At 42.9% G+C, this 18,428-nt stretch overlaps 1 protein-coding gene across 2 annotated transcripts in view; it reads left to right on the forward strand.

Moving 5' to 3' along the window:
- LOC106581317 (ephrin type-A receptor 4) overlaps positions 1-14,912 on the forward strand; it is a 75,736-nt gene extending 60,824 nt beyond the window's left edge. Inside the window, exons 9-18 of one of the 2 annotated variants that reach the window (XR_014381921.1) lie at positions 1,024-1,082; positions 1,531-1,644; positions 2,492-2,677; positions 7,567-7,628; positions 7,856-8,065; positions 8,217-8,366; positions 8,592-8,785; positions 10,433-10,591; positions 10,775-11,870; positions 13,449-14,912. Coding sequence is in view for 1 of the 2 variants with exons in the window: in XM_082966720.1 (XP_082822846.1) it covers positions 1,024-1,082; positions 1,531-1,644; positions 2,492-2,677; positions 7,567-7,628; positions 7,856-8,065; positions 8,217-8,366; positions 8,592-8,785; positions 10,433-10,591; positions 10,775-10,889 (1,249 nt within the window). In the remaining variant the exon portion in view is untranslated. Of the gene's footprint in view, positions 1-1,023; positions 1,083-1,530; positions 1,645-2,491; positions 2,678-7,566; positions 7,629-7,855; positions 8,066-8,216; positions 8,367-8,591; positions 8,786-10,432; positions 10,592-10,774; positions 12,073-13,448 lie in introns of those variants that run through there. The other variant, XM_082966720.1, reaches the window with a different exon arrangement.
- Positions 14,913-18,428: the final 3,516 nt, after the last annotated feature.

Below are 18,428 nucleotides of genomic sequence, written 5' to 3' on the forward strand. Positions count from 1 at the left end.
TGTCACACGTCGACGATAGGTGCACGTGCACACACACACACACACACACACACACACACACACACACACACACACACACACACACACACACACACACACACACACACACACACACACACACACACACACACACACACACACACACACACAGCCCCAGTGAGTGATGTGTAGCCCCACCTGAGACATGATTGACGGTGTGACAGCTGAAGAGATGTAATCAGCGACCCTCGCTCCTCTTCTCCCACTCCATCACCTCTTTCCTCTCTCCCCCTCTCCTCCCTCCACCTCTATCCCTTTATCTCTCGCTGTGGCTGTAATATGGGGTGGTAGGTTCTGTGACCTGCGGGGAGCTGGAGAGCGAGAGAGACAGTGAGAGAGTAGGAGAGATAGAGAGAGAGCGAGAGCGAGAGAGAGGGAGGTGTAGAAGAAGAGAGAAAAAGTGAGAAAGAAGGAGGCAGCAGGTGGATTTGCAGTGACCCAATCAGAGGGTGTTAACCAGCGAGCAGTAGAGCAGAACAAAGCAGTGACACACAGATGGGATTACATGCAGATGGGGTCTCTCTCTTCACGCTTTAACCACGCTCTGTCTTTTACTGGCCACTGTTTGTGGGTGTGTGTGCGCTCCTGTGTGATTGGACACTTCTATATGTATGAGAAAGAGAGTGTGTGGGCAATGGAGAAGGGGGATGTTTGTGTGTTTGTGCGCACATGTGTGTGTGATTGGGGCTCTTCCAGCCAAGCAGGTGGCCATCTTTGATTCATATTCATTGACGGTAACTGTCTGTCATTGTGTCTTGACCATCGTGTGGGGGAGGGGTGGGTGGGTAGTGCTCAGCGTGGCTCACAGAGCTGTTTAACAGTCATTAAAAGGACAGAGAGGCACATTGTCATGTTTAAAAGTCATTAGTCCAACATTGTCCTGCACATCTGGTGGCCTTAGACAACATCAATAATAACACCATTGACTTGCTCCGTGCTGCTGAACCTAGCTAACCACATCGGCCATGTTGTTTTTCTCCCCAGAAGGAGTAAGTACAGTAAGGCCAAGCAGGATGCTGATGAAGAGAAACACCTACACCAAGGTAGACCACTCACTGTACTCATCCTACGCTAGTATCAACGTTCACTGATGAGCGACACTGAAAAAAAGAGCCTCTAAAAAATTATGCACTTGGTTAATAGAGTAATAAAAAAAAGGTATGTTTGTAATAAAAGTGTGGATGAAATGTGTATTCCAAAAGTAATGCCGTATAACATTTACGACATTATTCTCCAGTGAAAGTCTATTGACAAGATAAATACTATCATATTACTTTAGATGTCATTAACTCTGATGAAATAAGAGTTATTACACCAATCTAACAGAGACATTGGATGGAGAGATGTTGTAATGTAGAAGTTGAGGAATTAAAGGATAAAGGAGAAGAGAGGAAGACAGTATAGCCCACAGCATGGGGAAAATGAAGGACAGATGGGGCTCTGCTGGTCAGAATGCATTAACCGTCCCTTTTCCCTCCTCCTTTCTCTCAGGAGTGAGGATATACGTAGACCCCTTCACCTACGAGGACCCCAACCAGGCTGTCCGAGAGTTTGCCAAGGAGATCGACGCTTCCTGTATCAAGATTGAGAAAGTCATTGGCATTGGTACGGACTGGACTTACTATTGCACATACTTTTGCTATGTCAACATGGCCATTCTGTCAGACTGGTAATATTTGGCCAGACTCATTGGGTCAATAGACAATAAAATGACTTGGGAGGGAAAATGTAATGTTCATGTTTTCCCCTGTCTGAATTGGAAAAAGTCAGCCGACAAACCAAATAATAGAAAAGAATCAATAGCCATTTCCCTCTCTCTTGCTCTCTTTCTGCTCGACTGAGAAGGAGGGATTGGGGATCAGAGGGGGTCGATCAATGATTAAAGTACAGCCCCCTTTCCCACCACCTGTTCCCTTACCTAGAAATAAGTGTGGTTTCTGTGTTATTAGGTATTTTCTTGACCATGTTGAAAATGTGAAAATGTATGAGTATGTATGTTCTTGTGAGTTTGATAAGGCGTGTGTTTTATAATAAGTTGTGTGTATGTGCGTGTTCCAGGTGAGTTTGATAAGGCGTGTGTTTTATAATAAGTTGTGTGTATGTGCGTGTTCCAGGTGAGTTTGATAAGGCGTGTGTTTTATAATAAGTTGTGTGTATGTGCGTGTTCCAGGTGAGTTTGATAAGGCGTGTGTTTTATAATAAGTTGTGTGTATGTGTGTGTGTTCCAGGTGAGTTTGATAAGGCGTGTGTTTTATAATAAGTTGTGTGTATGTGTGTGTTCCAGGTGAGTTTGATAAGGCATGTGTTTTATAATAAGTTGTGTGTATGTGTGTGTTCCAGGTGAGTTTGATAAGGCGTGTGTTTTATAATAAGTTGTGTGTATGTGTGTGTTCCAGGTGAGTTTGATAAGGCGTGTGTTTTATAATAAGTTGTGTGTATGTGTGTGTTCCAGGTGAGTTTGGGGAGGTGTGCAGCGGTCGTCTGAAAATGCCAGGGAAGAGGGAGATTTGTGTGGCCATTAAAACCCTGAAGGCGGGATACACCGACAAGCAGAGGCGGGACTTCCTGTCTGAGGCCAGCATCATGGGCCAATTCGACCATCCAAACATCATTCACCTGGAGGGAGTGGTCACCAAGTGTAAGTAGGATCCTGATCGGAGGATTTTTGAAAGGCAGAATTTAAATAAATGTGAGTAAATCAAAATATTGTGGATCTTATAATAGAGAAGCCAATCATATACTCTATATTTTCCCTATGGTCAACATAAACTATGAGGAGACAAAACCTGAAAGGGACTAGCTCAGATAAAGACCCATCCCAGCCCTGCTACCCAGAGAGCCATGGGTAGGGGTAGTGTGGGTCCGGACATGGCGCACATACTGGAAATCCCGAGGTAGTTGGAGTCCAGATGGAACAGGTCTGGTCCAGGTCGGCTACAGGGTTAATGTGTCCTGCGCTGTAGCTAGCTCATTAATCATGGTGTCAGCTGTAAATGTGTTTGGGGTTAGAGAGTGATACCCTATCTGCAGGACAGACCCTGTACTGCTGCCACACCAGACGCTGGCTTCTTACCCCTTCACCCCTTGTTGTTTAGAGTGTGTGTTGGGGGATGGGGGGTGTACGTGTGGGAAACTAGTTGGGTGTTCAGTTCGTAGTGCGTTGTATAAGTGTTTGAGAGAGAGGGTTTCTATTGATGTTCCTACTGGTTTAGAATTTGATTCTTCATGTCTTTTACTATGAATGTGTGTCTGTTCACCTTTGATTAGGTACATGTGTATGTGACTGTTACCTCAGATTCCCAGTTACCTTGCCTGGTTAGATGGACAGACTGGTTTAATGCATTGTGACAGAACAGCCAGCCCTATATGTCCTCCTCTCTAGGAGAATAGACCAATCACAGTCAGCCATTCAATCTGCACAGCCCAGCATGACTGAACCATACATACCACTGTCCTGATCACGTATCACACATCAGACCTCGGAGAGAGAGAGAGAGAGAGAGAGAGAGAGAGAGAGAGAGAAAGGAAGGAAAGAAAGAAAGAAAGAAATAGGAGATGAGAAGGAGAGACAGGATGTGATTGAGAAATAGAGAGGAGAACAATAAATGTGAGAGGGAGCGTGAAGGAGAGAGAAGGAGAGAAGGAGAGAGAAGAAGAGGGGAATAGGGGAGAAAGATTGAGAAAGGAAAGGGGAGGCTGAAAGAGAAGCAGACACTGAGAGAGAGATGTAGAGAGAGATGTAGAGAACGAGTAAATTAGATACCAGACTGGAAACAGAAACAGTTTGAGAGGAGAGGACTACATCCAATTTCCCTCTCCTTCCCTCTCCCCTTCCTCCCATCTTTGTAATGACAAAAAGCTTGACACCCGTTTCTCTGCAATTAGTCCTTCACACTTGAGTGCGTCGGTGGAATCTATTAAGAATCCATTATTTGAATTGCACTTTTTCCCCTCCCTATTTCAATCTAGTTAAAAGGGACTTCTTTCTCGCCTCAGTACGGCACCACTGCATGTCCAAGAGGCCAATTAAGTCTTATTAATTATTGATGAAGTCTAAATATGAACTAAATACATAAATAGACTAACATCAGATACTCAGAGCTGAGCCAGCATAGCCTCTCATCTTAGCCCTTTATTTATTTTTTCATAATTAAAAACCCTGTGCGTCCATCGTCAGTCGTTAATACTTTGAGGATTCCCAGCTTTCCTTTAGGATGTGATACATTTAAACTCCCACATTTACATAATGTAAGAAGTGCTAAATTAGAAATGGTCCTTTTATAAAAACAATTAAAATATGATCCAGTGAGAGTTAGTAGCAGGCCTCTTTGTGTTCTCCCACCGACGTCGGCTCTCTATAATAACGTTCCTAATGTTACCTCAACGTTCTCCAAACATTGTCCTATATGTTATCCTCTACCCTCCCTAGTCATTTTTTGGGGCAGGTGATAATCGGCTTATTGGCGGGGCCCTTGCCCAGAGTTCATTGCCAAAGGCGGCGGGACATATTCAGTACACAAGACATTAGCATGCAAATAGGCTGGAGGATGAGGGAGGGGCTGAGAAGGGGCGAGATGGGGGTCGTAGGTCAGACGCTCCTCAGGCTTAGTTAGGGAGCTGTCAATCAGCGGCGGCCCGGGGGCAGCAGGGGAGAACAAAACAGAACAAAGATGGTTGACAAAGAGGCTCCCCTCTCAAGTTGAACTCCACTTCCTCTTTGGGGCGTTGCTATAGCCCTGTAAGTCATGGAGTGCCAATCACGCGCCACACAGAGCCGTGACTGACAGCCTCTTGGCAATCGAACCAGTCTACTGCAGAGTGGGAGAACTTCACCTTCAGACCCTGAAACTACCAACTACTTTACTCAGTGGAACTAGACACTAATAACTAGGAAACACTCCAATAACTCTCAAATATGTGGGCAAATGAGTTTCTAATAACAAATAAAATGTGAGTATACATGTTTAAAATAATAATCATAATCATAGCACAGTATCTAACAATTCCAAGAGAAGTTAAAAGTAAACTATTCGCCATGTGTTTGCTGTATGGCTGATTAGGCAGTTGCCATCTTGCTAGAGCAATGGGATGAACTACACCCTCCCCCCCCCCTCCACCTCCTCCTCTCCACCTCCTCCTCTCCACCTCCCCGAGCCACACAAAGTCACGCAAACCATCACAGAACCACCAGGGAATCTCCCTCCTGCTGAAAGAAAGAGACAGATGCTCCCCTGAGAGAGCTAGAGAGAGAGAGAGAGAGAGAGAGAGAGAGAGAGAGAGAGAGAGAGAGAGAGAGAGAGAGAGAGAGAGAGAGAGAGAGAGAGAGAGAGAGAGAGAGAGAGAGAGAGAGAGAGAGAGAGAGAGAGAGAGAGAGAGAGAGAGAGAGAGAGAGAGAGCAGAAAGGAGTGGGATGGAGAATGACATGGAAAAAGAGAAAGTGTGAGAGGGAGAAAGACAGGGAGAGAGAATGTGGAGAGTGACAGAATGTACAGAAAGTTGGCATAAAAGTGGGAAAGGAACAGAGAGAATGGTGAAGGACATAAATAGACAGATTGTCATAGATTAATAGAGATTGTGTGTGTATGTACAGTGCCTTCAGAAAGTATTCACACCCTGAATTCAAAATGGATGAAATATTTTTTCTCTCTCACCAACCTACATACAATACCCCATAATGACAAAGTGAGAACATGTTTTTAGACATTTTCGCACAATTGAAAATGAAATACAGAAATATCTAATTTACATAAGTATTCACACCCCTGCGTCAATTATTTGTAGAAGCACCTTTGTCAGCGATTACAGCTGATAGTCTTTCTGGGTAAATGTCTAAGAGCTTTCCACACCTGGATTGTGCAACATTTGGCCATTCTTTTATTATTTTTCATTCTTCAAACTCTGTGAAATTGGTTGTTTATCATTGCTACACAACCATTTTCAGGTCTTGCCATAGATTTTCAAGTAGATTTAAGTAAAAACTGTAACTCGGTCCCTCAGGAACATTCACTGTTTTCTTCGTTAGCAACTCCAGTGTAGATTTGGCCTTGTGTTTTAGGTTATTGTCCTGCTGAAATGTGAATTAATCTCCCAGTGTCTGGTAGAAAACAGATTGAACCAGGTTTTCCTCTAGGATTTTGCCTGTGCTTAGCTTCATTCCGTTTATTTTTTTAATCCATAAAACCTCCCTAGTCCTTAACATTTACAAGCATTACCATAACATGATGCAGCCACCATCATGCTTGAAAAAATGGAGAGTGGTAATGTGTTATGTTTGGGGCAAATCCAATACAACACTTTGTAATCAGGACAAAAAGTGAATTGCTTTGCCACATTTTTTGCAGTATTACTTTAGTGCCTTGTTGCAAACAGGATGCATGTTTTGGAATCTTTGTATTCTGTTCAGGCTTCCTTCTTTTCACTCTGTCATTTAGGTTAGTATTGTGGAGTAACTACAATGTTGTTGATCCATCCTCAGTTTTCTCCTGTCACAGCCATTAAACTCTGTAACTGTTTTAAAGTCACCATTGGCCTCATGGTGAAATCCCTGAGCGGTTTCCTTCCTCTCCGGCAACTGAGTTAGGAAGGATGCCTGTATCTTTGTAGTGACTGGGTGTATTGATACACCATCCAAAGTGTAATTAATAACTTCACCATGCTCAAAGGAATATTGTCTGTTAGCTTTTTTTTTACCAATCTACCAATAGGTGCCCTTCTTTGCGAGGCATTGGAAAACCTCCCTGGTCTTTGTGTTTGAATCTGTGTTTGAAATTCACTACTGGACTGAGGGACCTTACAGATAATTGAATGTGTCGGGGTCAGAGATGAGATAGTCATTAAAAAATAATGTTAAACACTATTATTGCACACAGAGAGTCCATGCAACTTATTATGTGACTTGTTAAGCACATTTATACTCCTGAATGTATTTAGGCTTTCCATGACAAAGGGGTTGAATACTTATTGACTCAAGACATTTCAGCTTATCATTTTTTATTAATTTGTAAACATTTCTAAAAACATAATTCCACTTTGACATTATGGGGTATTGTGTGTAGGCCAGTGACATTATTTTTGCTACATTTAGTCAATTTCAATTCAGGCTGTAACACAACAAAATGTGTAAAAAGTCTAGCAGTGTGAATATATTCTGAAGAGAACATATGTGCACATTTCTTGCCTTTGCTCGTTAGTATACTTGATTGTGTGTGTGTGTGTGTGTGTGTGTGTGTGTGTGTGTGTGTGTGTGTGTGTGTGTTGGTGTTATGTTACAGTAGAGATCCTTCTCTGTGTTGTTGAGTAAGTGGGAGACACGAGGACACACTTACACTGAACTAATTAAATCACTACGGGACTGAGACGAATGGTGTACCACACACACACACACACACTCTCCTGAGAACCACTGCTCTCCTGCTGTGCTGTGATGTGCATCATTTACCTCCATAATCATCTGCCTTTCATTCTCTCTCTCTCGCTCTCTCTCTCTCTCTCTCTTTCTCTCTCTCTCTCTCTCTTTTTTTTCTTCAGGTAAACCAGTGATGATTATCACAGAGTACATGGAGAATGGCTCGCTGGATGCATTTCTGAGGGTAAGTCATGCAGTGTGTGTGCATATTCAACTCTGTGTGTGGTATGTGTCTGCTTACATATGTTTGGAACTCTGACTATTACGGCCATTATTCTCTTAATGAATGTCAAACAAGCAACGTCATCAAGATTATGATGACTTACTATCTACAATCATCATCACATCCCGCCAGTACACTGCATTCAAACATTATCTAACATGAATTTCTTTGTTTGTTTGGTTCTCTAGAAGAATGACGGGCGTTTCACAGTGATCCAGCTGGTGGGCATCTTGCGTGGCATCGCGTCAGGCATGAAGTACCTGTCTGATATGAGCTACGTCCACAGAGACCTGGCTGCACGCAACATCCTGGTCAACAGTAACCTGGTGTGTAAGGTGTCTGACTTCGGCATGTCGCGAGTACTGGAGGACGACCCCGAGGCTGCATACACCACCAGGGTAAGAGAGTGTGTGTCTGGCTGTAGTGTTAATCAATTTCAGTATGTCTATCTACCTGTCAGCATTTTTATGTGTTTTTATTTTTGTATGTAGATCTATGTCTTTGGTACAGTATGAGTGATACTAACAACTTGTTACCTGACAATCACAGGGAGGGAAGATCCCCATTCGCTGGACAGCCCCAGAGGCCATTGCCTACAGAAAGTTCACCTCGGCCAGCGACGTGTGGAGCTACGGCATTGTCATGTGGGAAGTGATGTCATACGGAGAGCGGCCATATTGGGACATGAGTAACCAGGATGTAAGTCTACAATGAGAACATATTCAGGTTTAAAACGTAAAATAATAATTATGTTATGTCATAATAACAAATAGTATCTGTGCAATTACAGCTGTACAATTTTCCTGATCCCATCCTATTATTCAATTATAATAGCATCATCATTACAGTGTGATTAGGATGGCTGAGTAATCTAGCTCACAGTCTACCATCAACCCTTTAAACCTCTGCCCCCTGTCCCCCCAGGTGATCAAGGCCATAGATGAGGGGTACAGGCTGCCCCCACCTATGGACTGCCCTGTGGCATTGCACCAGCTGATGCTGGACTGCTGGCAGAGGGAGAGGGGCGACAGGCCCAAGTTTGGCCAGATCGTCAACATGCTGGACAAACTGATCCGGAACCCCAACAGCCTGAAGAGGACTGGAGGCGAGACCACACGGTGAGACAGGGATTTCCTGGTTTATTCACTATTATTGTAATGTGTGTATTCAGTACTGTTTTATACACTTCCATAGAACATTAACTGAACAGTACAGCTTGTAAAATGAAGTATGTGTTCTAATAGAGTTGAGAATTACAATGGTAGCTAGCTGTATGTTATTAAAAAAAATACTTTAAATAGGAGCCGTTACTCCTAGGAGGACGTACATGTGTTTACAGACCTAGAGCTAGTAGGGGAGGAAAGTATTTTCCACTTTAACACAGAGAGAGAGAGAGAGAGGGAGGGAGAGGGGGAGAGAGAGTCCTAGAGGAGTAATTAGTGGAACTGAATCCCATAAACAGCTTTTACAGTTAAAGAAGGGGAAATGTTCTGCAGAGTGTACAGGGGCGGGGGAGTGGTTGAGGTCTTGGGGTCCCTAGCAACATTTCAAATCCACATGCTGGTTCCATGGCTCAGGGTGGTAGAGGTGGAGAAAGACCCCCAAAGCACCACAGTATGTTTCACAACAACTTTCACATCGAAGCAGGGGCCTGTGTATTAGCCCACAGCTCCCACCACCCCACCCAGACTACCCCAACAGACCCCAGCCCCCCCAGCCAGACCAAAGTGGTGCTTGAACCCTGCAGCCCAAGCCTCTTAGCCAACACCTGTTAAATTATGGAGGAGGGGAGCAGTGGAGCGGGACCGTAGTGAGCGTGCTCAGTTCCTCGCCTCGGCTGCATTGGCCCTGGGTAAATATTTGATGGCAGACATCGTTGTGAAGCTAGGGAAGGAGGGATGAAGGGATGGAAAAGGAGAGGGGAAATGTAGTTCTCTGTTGGTGTGCCTGAAAGAAGGACAAGGTCATGATGAATATCTGCATGCTAGAGGAGAAGCAGTATGAGGTTAAAGCCACAGTGTGTGTTGTTAATGTTTTCTCTTTAAATAACCATTAACTAACTGTGTTGGTGACGCCCAGGAGGAACTGTGTTTGACTTGGCTTCTGTCTTGGAGGACAAATGGAGATGGGACGCATGCTAGCGCTTAGTTTGACTAACTTGCTGGTTCCATCAGAAAAAAAATATGTGTGTGTGAGAGAGAGAGGGGGAAAGAGACAGAAAGAAAGAAAGAAAGAAAGAAAGAAGAGAGGCTGAAGAATTACAGTTCCTTTTTCAAAGCCTCAGGGTAGACAGTAGTTCACACGTGCCTGGCCCCTGTGATAAGCTAACATCAAATGATGAAAAACATCACTACCCTTGAAGCCAGAGGGCACCGTGTCTCTCCCTCCTCCTCAGGTCCTGATTTAATTGGTTGTTCAGGTGTTGCAGTTATGTCTGAGTGACAGGTGAGGTGATGTAAGAAACAAGAGCAGTGCCATTCTAATCCATCAGTTTCTCACTGCCAAGTCATTTGACAAAAGTTTCTCAAAATGGTGGCTTAGGTACTTGATACAGTTTGTGGTTTGAGGCTTATTCATTTTGGTCAATGGGTAAAGATTGTAGTTATTTAAAATATATATATATATATTTGGAGGGTCAAAATAAAACTCTCTAAAGATTTAGGTGGGTTGGACAACTGAAAGGTTTAGGTACCGTTGCTTTAATATAGTGGATATTGTCTGGATGTTGACTGACCTTCTCCCCCTCCATCCTGCTCGGTATCCAGACCCAGCACCACCCTCCTGGAGCCAGTCAGCCCGGAGTTGTCCTCGGCCCTGGGCTCTGTGGAGGACTGGCTGCAGGCCATTGGCATGGAGAGATACAGCGACAACTTCACCGCAGCAGGATACACCACCCCAGAGGCTGTGGTTCATATGACACAGGAGTGAGTTATGCTTGGTTTACTCAGCATTTATGCATCAAGGAGAGACCTGTCTGACTTTTTTTACTCATTTATATTAGGCCGGGTTGACACCTAGAGAGGCTGTTAAATCTGTCATATGAATCAGGAAGCTGTCATAGTTTGTCTTGGTTCTTAATGTTTTCTTTCCTCCTCTTGTTATAACAGGGACATGGGCCGAATTGGAATCTCTTCAGCTGCACACCAGAATAAGATCCTGACCAGCGTCCAGGGAATGCTCTCCCAAATGCAACAGATGCAAGGCAGAATGGTTCCGGTCTGATCCACGAGAAGGAAACGACTTCATTTCTTACGATAATAAAAATAAAATATCAAAAGACAAATGAATGATAAAATTGTTTACCTCATCCATGCACTTTAAATTGGATTTAAAAGAAGAAAAGAAGAAGAAGAAAAGTGGGAAAGAATTGCACTTTTTATCAGATGTTAGACCTTGCCCTATTGAGAACGGGATATTTTTCTGTCTGAGCGGCGCTGGGAATGGGACGGACGGAAATCTTTTCCGAGAGGCCAACTGGAGTGCCTTCAACGGTCTGGAAGGAATTCAGAGGGGATCGCTCCTCTGGGCAAGAGTAATGTTTCTGGAACGTTCTTTCTGGAATACCTACAGAGCAGTAATTGTGTTAAGTTGTGTATGTATGAATTGTTCTCTGTGACTCGCTGCCATACCCTCCATTGTCTTTCTCAGCTGGATCCGTTCTAACACCAACAGACAAAATGGAGGATTCCAACCTCGAGATAAACACTGATGTTCTGAATCTGAGAGGTTGAGGGAGGGATTCAGGAGGGAGGGGAAGTGGGATCTGTGTTTTTGCTCTGTTCTGGTCTTGTTTTTTCCCAGAGGGGGGCTGTTTTGTTGCCCTCGGGACATTGAGCATTTTTCTCAGAATGCCTTTGATCTAAAGAGATGCATTCCTACCCCTTGTCCTCCCAAACCAACATCTCACTCCTCCTAAAACATTTTATTTGGATCATCTTTCATCAGCCCCTCTGGATTACAGCCCGCCCCCCTGGGTCTGATTATTGCTTTTTGTTCTTTGACGGACAGCTGTTTGGACCAGTTGGATTCTTACTGTGTATTTGTTTCCTGAACGTAAAAATGATAGCAAAGGAGTATGGGATTTATTTGAGCACAACTGTGCACAACTGCGGAGAGATGGATATGTAACAAAAAACAATGACATCGACATCAAAATAAACAAGAGAATACATGCTGGACATTATTCAATCATCAATCACCATGGTAAGGATCTATAAACTACCCTTCCCTCAGTTCTTTTAGCCAAGTTATCTTTGCTCATTGTGTATTTATTCCTTGTTTTATTATTTTTCTATTATTTCTCTTTTTTTTCTTTGTTGGGAAGGTCCCGTAAGTAAGCATTTCAATGTTAGTCTAAACCTGTTGTTTGCGAAGCATGTGAGAAATAAAATTTGATTTGAATGTATTTTTAGTTGACGTATCTTTGTTGGTATTAACACAAAAAACAAACAAACTATTTACTATAAAACACTACACTATGTGAGCTTATTCAGGTCTGAGCTGGATCATTATGCATATACTGCAGTACTGTTGGATATTCCCCTTTTTAACCCTCTGCAGTGTGTACATACTGTAGAACTGTCTAACTGTCTCTCTCTGTAGTGTGTACATACTGTAGAACTGTCTAACTCTCTCTGTAGTGTGTACATACTGTAGAACTGTCTAACTCTCTCTCTGCAGTGTGTACATACTGTAGTACTGTCTAACTCTCTCTCTCTGCAGTGTGTACATACTGTAGTACTGTCTGTCTGTCTCTCTCTGCAGTGTGTACATACTGTAGTACTGTCTGTCTGTCTCTCTCTGCAGGGTGTACATACTGTAGTACTGTCTGTCTGTCTCTTTCTGCAGTGTGTACATACTGTAGTACTGTCTGTCTGTCTCTCTCTGCAGGGTGTACATACTGTAGTACTGTCTGTCTGTCTCTCTCTGCAGGGTGTACATACTGTAGTACTGTCTGTCTGTCTCTCTCTGCAGTGTGTACATACTGTAGTACTGCCTAACTCTCTCTCTGCAGTGGTGAGCTCATTGAGTGCTGAGCTGTTTGAGTGGTGTGTTAATAAACAAGCATCCCAGCACCTGAGGCCGTAGGATCGATCAATAAGCCCTGTTCTCAGATCAGTCACTGCTCTAACCCGCCTGGCGTGTGAATGAGGACGATTAATCACTGACAGTCAGCAGGCAGCACACCGCATCCACTCACACCTGGGTTCAAATACTATTTGAAATCATTTTGAATACTTTTGCTGGGCTTGATTACACTTGCCTGGTGCAATGGAACCAATAGAAGAGTAGCAAAACTGCAAACCCCGCCCATCTCGCACTCCAGGCAAGCTAAACCAAGAAGCTTAAAGTATTTGAACGATTTCAAATAGCATTTACACCCAGGTCTGCAGCCTATCAGAGTGGCATGACTCAAGATCGGTTCCCATAATGAAGAAAATGTTTTCTATTGTTGGTTTTTGCCAACCAATAATGCAGTGATGTCATTGTATCGGTTGGGGAAGGCTGATGTGTTTGTTTAGCTATGCATGACTAGAACTTTCCATATGCTTTAACTGGTATGTGTTGTTGGGCATGACAAGGAGATTTGAGTAGTTAGTTCTATGCCAGGCAGAAACTGGCTTTCAAACTTAAAACATTCAAAACCAACCATATGATCTTTCTTTCTTTCTTTCTTTCTTTCTTTCTTTCTTTCTTCTTTCTTTCTTCTTTCTTTCTTTCTTTCTTTCTTTCTTTCTTTCTTTCTTTCTTTCTTTCTTTCTTTCTTTCTCTGTCCTCCAGCTGCCCCCTTCTATCATCAACAGGATTCCTCCCTCTCTTCGCATGACCAGAATTCCTCCTCTTCTCCTTGGAGTCTCCTCCACCTCCAAGATGAGAAATCCATCTCTCCATATCTGGCACATTGCGTTGTTCACCGTCGCTACGTTTTTCAGAACGGACAAACAGACTAGCGCTCCATGACCACCACCAACAGCTTACAGAAACAATGTGAATGATTCAGCAACACTTAAAAAACATTAAAATAATGTAATATAAACTACACCCTGCTCCGGCAGACGATGTACTTGTTTTATGAATTTTGAAGTTTATTTTCCTTTGTGTTTTTGGGTAGCATGTAAAGTGAGTGTATGGTAACAGCGAGCATGTGGTAGTGTGATGAGTGTGCACCATATGTGTTTGAGTGAGTGAGTGAGTGAATCACTGTGTATGGGTGTGTGTGTGTCTGATTAACTGTCTATGATGTCTTCGAAGTACTATCGATAGTTGTCTGTTTTTATGCCAGATTGTTTTTGGAATTTCATGAATTGCTTAGTAACTACAAAAACAAAATAAAGTGTGCCACGACTCGTGCTCTGTCAATCCTCTTCAGCAACAGCAGTTAAAGAGGTATGCGGTTTTCAACACACCCTTAATTAACTGCATTGGCTTTAGTAGTGGGATCCAGTTGGATATATGGACAATGGCCTCCTATACTGACAGAAACACAGAAGGACAGATGGACAGTCAGCTGCATAGGCTCTGTCATTAGAAAGCTGAGTGGACTCTCCGAGCTGAAGCAAAGACACTGCGGAACCATCTTTCTGGATTTTGAGCAGGGGATGTTTTAAAAAGACGCACCTATATAGTCAACAAGGACTTGATGCTGGGAAGGGTGAAAAGAAGGGATAATCATTGGTCTCGTTTCATTTTGATTTTTTCAGATATGCACCAGATGACAGTCAGGTTTCGTTCAAAGGACTTGTTTTTTATATACAACCGTTAATATCTGAGTGGTTTTCCAATCATATGTGATGACATACTACAGATTCCTCCGTCCTCCATACCAGCCCAGCTCAATGCTCTTCTCATTGCTGAAGTTGGGTTTTAATCCATCAAGGACCTGTCATGTGGAAATATGCAAGAAGTGTGAGGAAAGGGAAACAGAATGTACTGTATAATACTTTTTAATTTAGTTAATGATGAAAAAACCTAACAAAACACAAATGAATGTTTGTCATTGTATGCCTTCTGACACCATATGATCCAGCCATGCACACTAACACTCTTTCAATCTCTTTTTTTTAATGCTTTTTTTGTATTATTATTTTTGTTCATTCGATTTATTTTGTCAAGGATTTTAGGTACATGTAACTTATGTCATTATTTATGGTCTTTTATATCTAGTTTGTAAAATTATAGCAAAAGTGAAGAAAATGAAGGGTTGTCATATGGTGCATTCTTATTAAAGTAGAAACCATCCGACTGGCCCTGTTTCCTGCTTATTGTAGAAACACACACACACACACACACACACACACACACACACACACACACACACACACACACACACACACACACACACACACACACACACACACACACACACACACACACACACACTCGTAAACCTCCCCAGTGAGTTGGCAGTGAGTTCCCTCTGCAGCACATGAGAGCAGATAGAGCTATCTGACTGTGAGCTGCAGGTTGTGTCTCGGGCAACAAGGTGTCGGAGAGCTTTTAACATGGTCGGTGTGTTTAATCAGAACAGCATCTGTTTCCTGCGTTCATTTCCAGCGGCAATAAAACCCTGATTGTCCGAGGCTTTGATAGGGAGAGAAAGCGGGAGAACTGAGGCCATTTTTAAAATGGGAGCTGAAGTATTGTATTCTCTGCCAAATGTGTTTGTGTGTGTGCGTGTATGCGTGTGTATGTGTGTGTGTGTGTGTGCGTGTGTGTGTGTATGCCTGCGTGTGTGTGTGTGCATGTATGCAATCGTATGTGTGTATGCCTGCGTGTGTGTGTATGTCTTTGTGTGTGTGTATGCCTGCGTGTGGGTGCGTGTGTGTATGCCTTCGTGTGTGTGTGTGTGTGTGTGTGTACTTGCAGGGTAATATGGTGGGACTTTGAAAGAAGACTACAGCTTCAACTCCAGACTATTGACCATTCTGAAAAGGAACTAACAAAGACCCAACCTTCATAGTCATACTGTTACTATTTTTATTTGTATTATTATTTTTGAACTCTGAATTGTCGGGAAGAGCTTGTTAGCAAGCATTTCACGGTAATGACTTCCCTCACCTGTTGTATTCGGCGCATGTGACAAATATGATGTGATTTGAGACAGAAGCAGAGGTTTGACAGTGAGAGAGACAGATGGAGAAGATTTAAGAGATAAAATGAGAGACAGAAATGAGAAAGAGCTGCACAGAGAAAGTGAAAAAACAGAGAGGCAGAAAGAGAGGTGTCTGTCATTTGGAAAAGCTAGGTCTCCCTTCTAATGGTCTAGATCTCTAATGCTAGGACTCTAGTCTGCATAATAAGCTAAGTAAGTCAAAGTAATCTTTAAAGCTCAGGTAATGATCAATGTTTTGGGACACGAGAGTTGGAATGCAGTCTCTCTCCTCACCACTGCTACCAACAAATGACAACAGTCACCACAACCAAACAATCCTCTCAAAAACGTGGTTTCACCTCTTTAGTTCTTTCCAATGAGGTCCAAGAACATTCTCTGATGTATTGTGTTAATCATTCCTTTCATTAGGGAGAAGCTAAACTGCAGATGGCGGAAAAAGCCATGCCAATGTTTACACCATAATTATAATATACTGTATCTGGCATTAATGTGGAGCAATGTACCATAACGTGAAATATTATACCATATTTATTTTCATGAAAATAAATGTAACATTTTCTGGCGTTTTTCTATAACATCTTGTTCAGATGTTTGTGGAAATGGTCTGAAATCCACGTTTTAGACGTCACTTCATATTGAAATCATTTGGACCCACCCATGTTGTCATTTAAACACAGACTTAAAGTACGACAAAAGCTTGAGTCAACATTCAACATTCCCAGCTCTACCAACTCCCACCAACCCTGCTTTTTCAAGACCTTCAGATGAAGTGGTAGCTTCTCAAACTGGCTTAACCCTCCAACCCCTTACTGTCAGAGCAAAGGGTTAGATTGGAACCATTTGTGATGCTACTCAATTTGAAGATTTGAAAGACAGACTTTGCCAGTATGAACCAGTGACAATAGTGCAACACATTGATGTCTCCATTAACAGCATCTGCTGTGTAGGGACTCTAGAGTCTAGAGGGGGTCCTTCAGTCAGGTCCCCACAATGTCATAACCCAAACGCTTCCACTCTAATCTCTGGGCCAACATTATTCTCATGGCTAAATCCAAGGAGAGGGAAGTGTTTCGCTGTTTCACAAAGCTGTCCAGGTGGCTGACTGGCTTCCTTAATGACAGAGGAGAAGGAGTGGATGACTTTGGATGGCGACTGGAGTGAAAATGTGCTATTATGACTCACAGGGAAATAGTGTGTTGTTATGACTCACAGGGAAATAGTGTGTTATTATGACTCACAGGGAAAAAGTGTGTTGTTATGACTCACAGGGAAATAGTGTGTTATTATGACTCACAGGGAAATAGTGTGTTATTATGACTCACAGGGAAATAGTGTGTTGTTATGACTCACAGGGAAATAGTGTGTTATTATGACTCACAGGGAAATAGTGTGTTATTATGACTCACAGGGAAATAATGTGTTATTATGACTCCCGGGGAAATAGTGTATTATTATGACTCACAGGGAAATAGTATGTTATTATGACTCACGGGGAAATAGTATGTTATTATGACTCACGGGGAAATAGTGTGTTATTATGACTCACAGGGAAATAGTGTGTTATTATGAAGAATGGGGAAATATCGAAGCTAAACAACCAATAGGGTCCTGCAAGCCAAAACATTGAAGAAAAAAATGACAACTCTGTTAGAGTTGTAAGGTCCTGTGGGAAAAGTGCTGGGTAGAGACCGTCCCCTTCTGACATCAGGGTTTATTGATCGAGAGGCTTCTAGCGCAGTGCTGCTGACCTTGTGGAGACTCACCAAGCTTTTATCTCTGATGGACAATAGAGAATAGTCTCTGTGAAAAACAGAAACCTAAAACAAAAAATGAAACATGAGAGAAAAAGAGCATGTGTTAATTTAGATTGAGCTTTCTCTAAAAGTATTTCGTTTGGGGTATAACGTTTGTCTTTGTGTTGCATTCATCTGACAGACATAGGAGACTATAACTATCGCAGACTAACACCCGACAACATGAAAAAGCACTTATGGGAGTTCCTCCTCCTCTAGCAGCAAGCGGTCCAGAGGCAGTTTTCCAGGACTCTCTACAGTGATGTCAGAAAAGAAACAGAATATGATGGAGAGCCTAGGAACTAAACAAACAAGGAAAAATAGAACTCTGAAACTAAATGACAAAGCTACTGAAACAGGTACATCAGCAAAATAATACCAGCGAAAATGAAAGGATGAGATATTTCACTGGCGTGAAGCTCCCCTTCCCCTTGAGAGAAAGATACATATTTCAGGAGAAAGAGAACCGGGGAACAAAATACAAAAATAAAACAGATCTATAAAAAATATAAACAAAAAAAAGCTTCTATGTCTGTATTTCTCCTTCCAATAACCGCTGAATATGTCCGCCCTAAATGGGAGGTTGGTTCCTGACCTCCTCCTCTCCTCTTTCCCCTCCTCCTCCCCTCCCGCCACCCCCTCCCTCCCTCCCTCCCTCCCCTGCCTCCCCTTCTCCTCTCCTCCGAAAGGCTCCTCTAATCTCGCTACATTATTTTATTATGACACTCACTTTCAACTCCTTTAATTGGGGACTGACCGGCCTGCAGCCAACTTCTCTCAGCTGGAGGGGTGAAGGGAGGGGTGAATGGAGGGATCGGAGGAGTAGTAGGTAGGGAGTAGAGGGGAGGGTAATGG

This window comes from Salmo salar, chromosome 20, assembly GCF_965601325.2.
Source record: "Salmo salar chromosome 20, fSalSal1, whole genome shotgun sequence".
Lineage (NCBI taxonomy): Eukaryota > Metazoa > Chordata > Actinopteri > Salmoniformes > Salmonidae > Salmo > Salmo salar.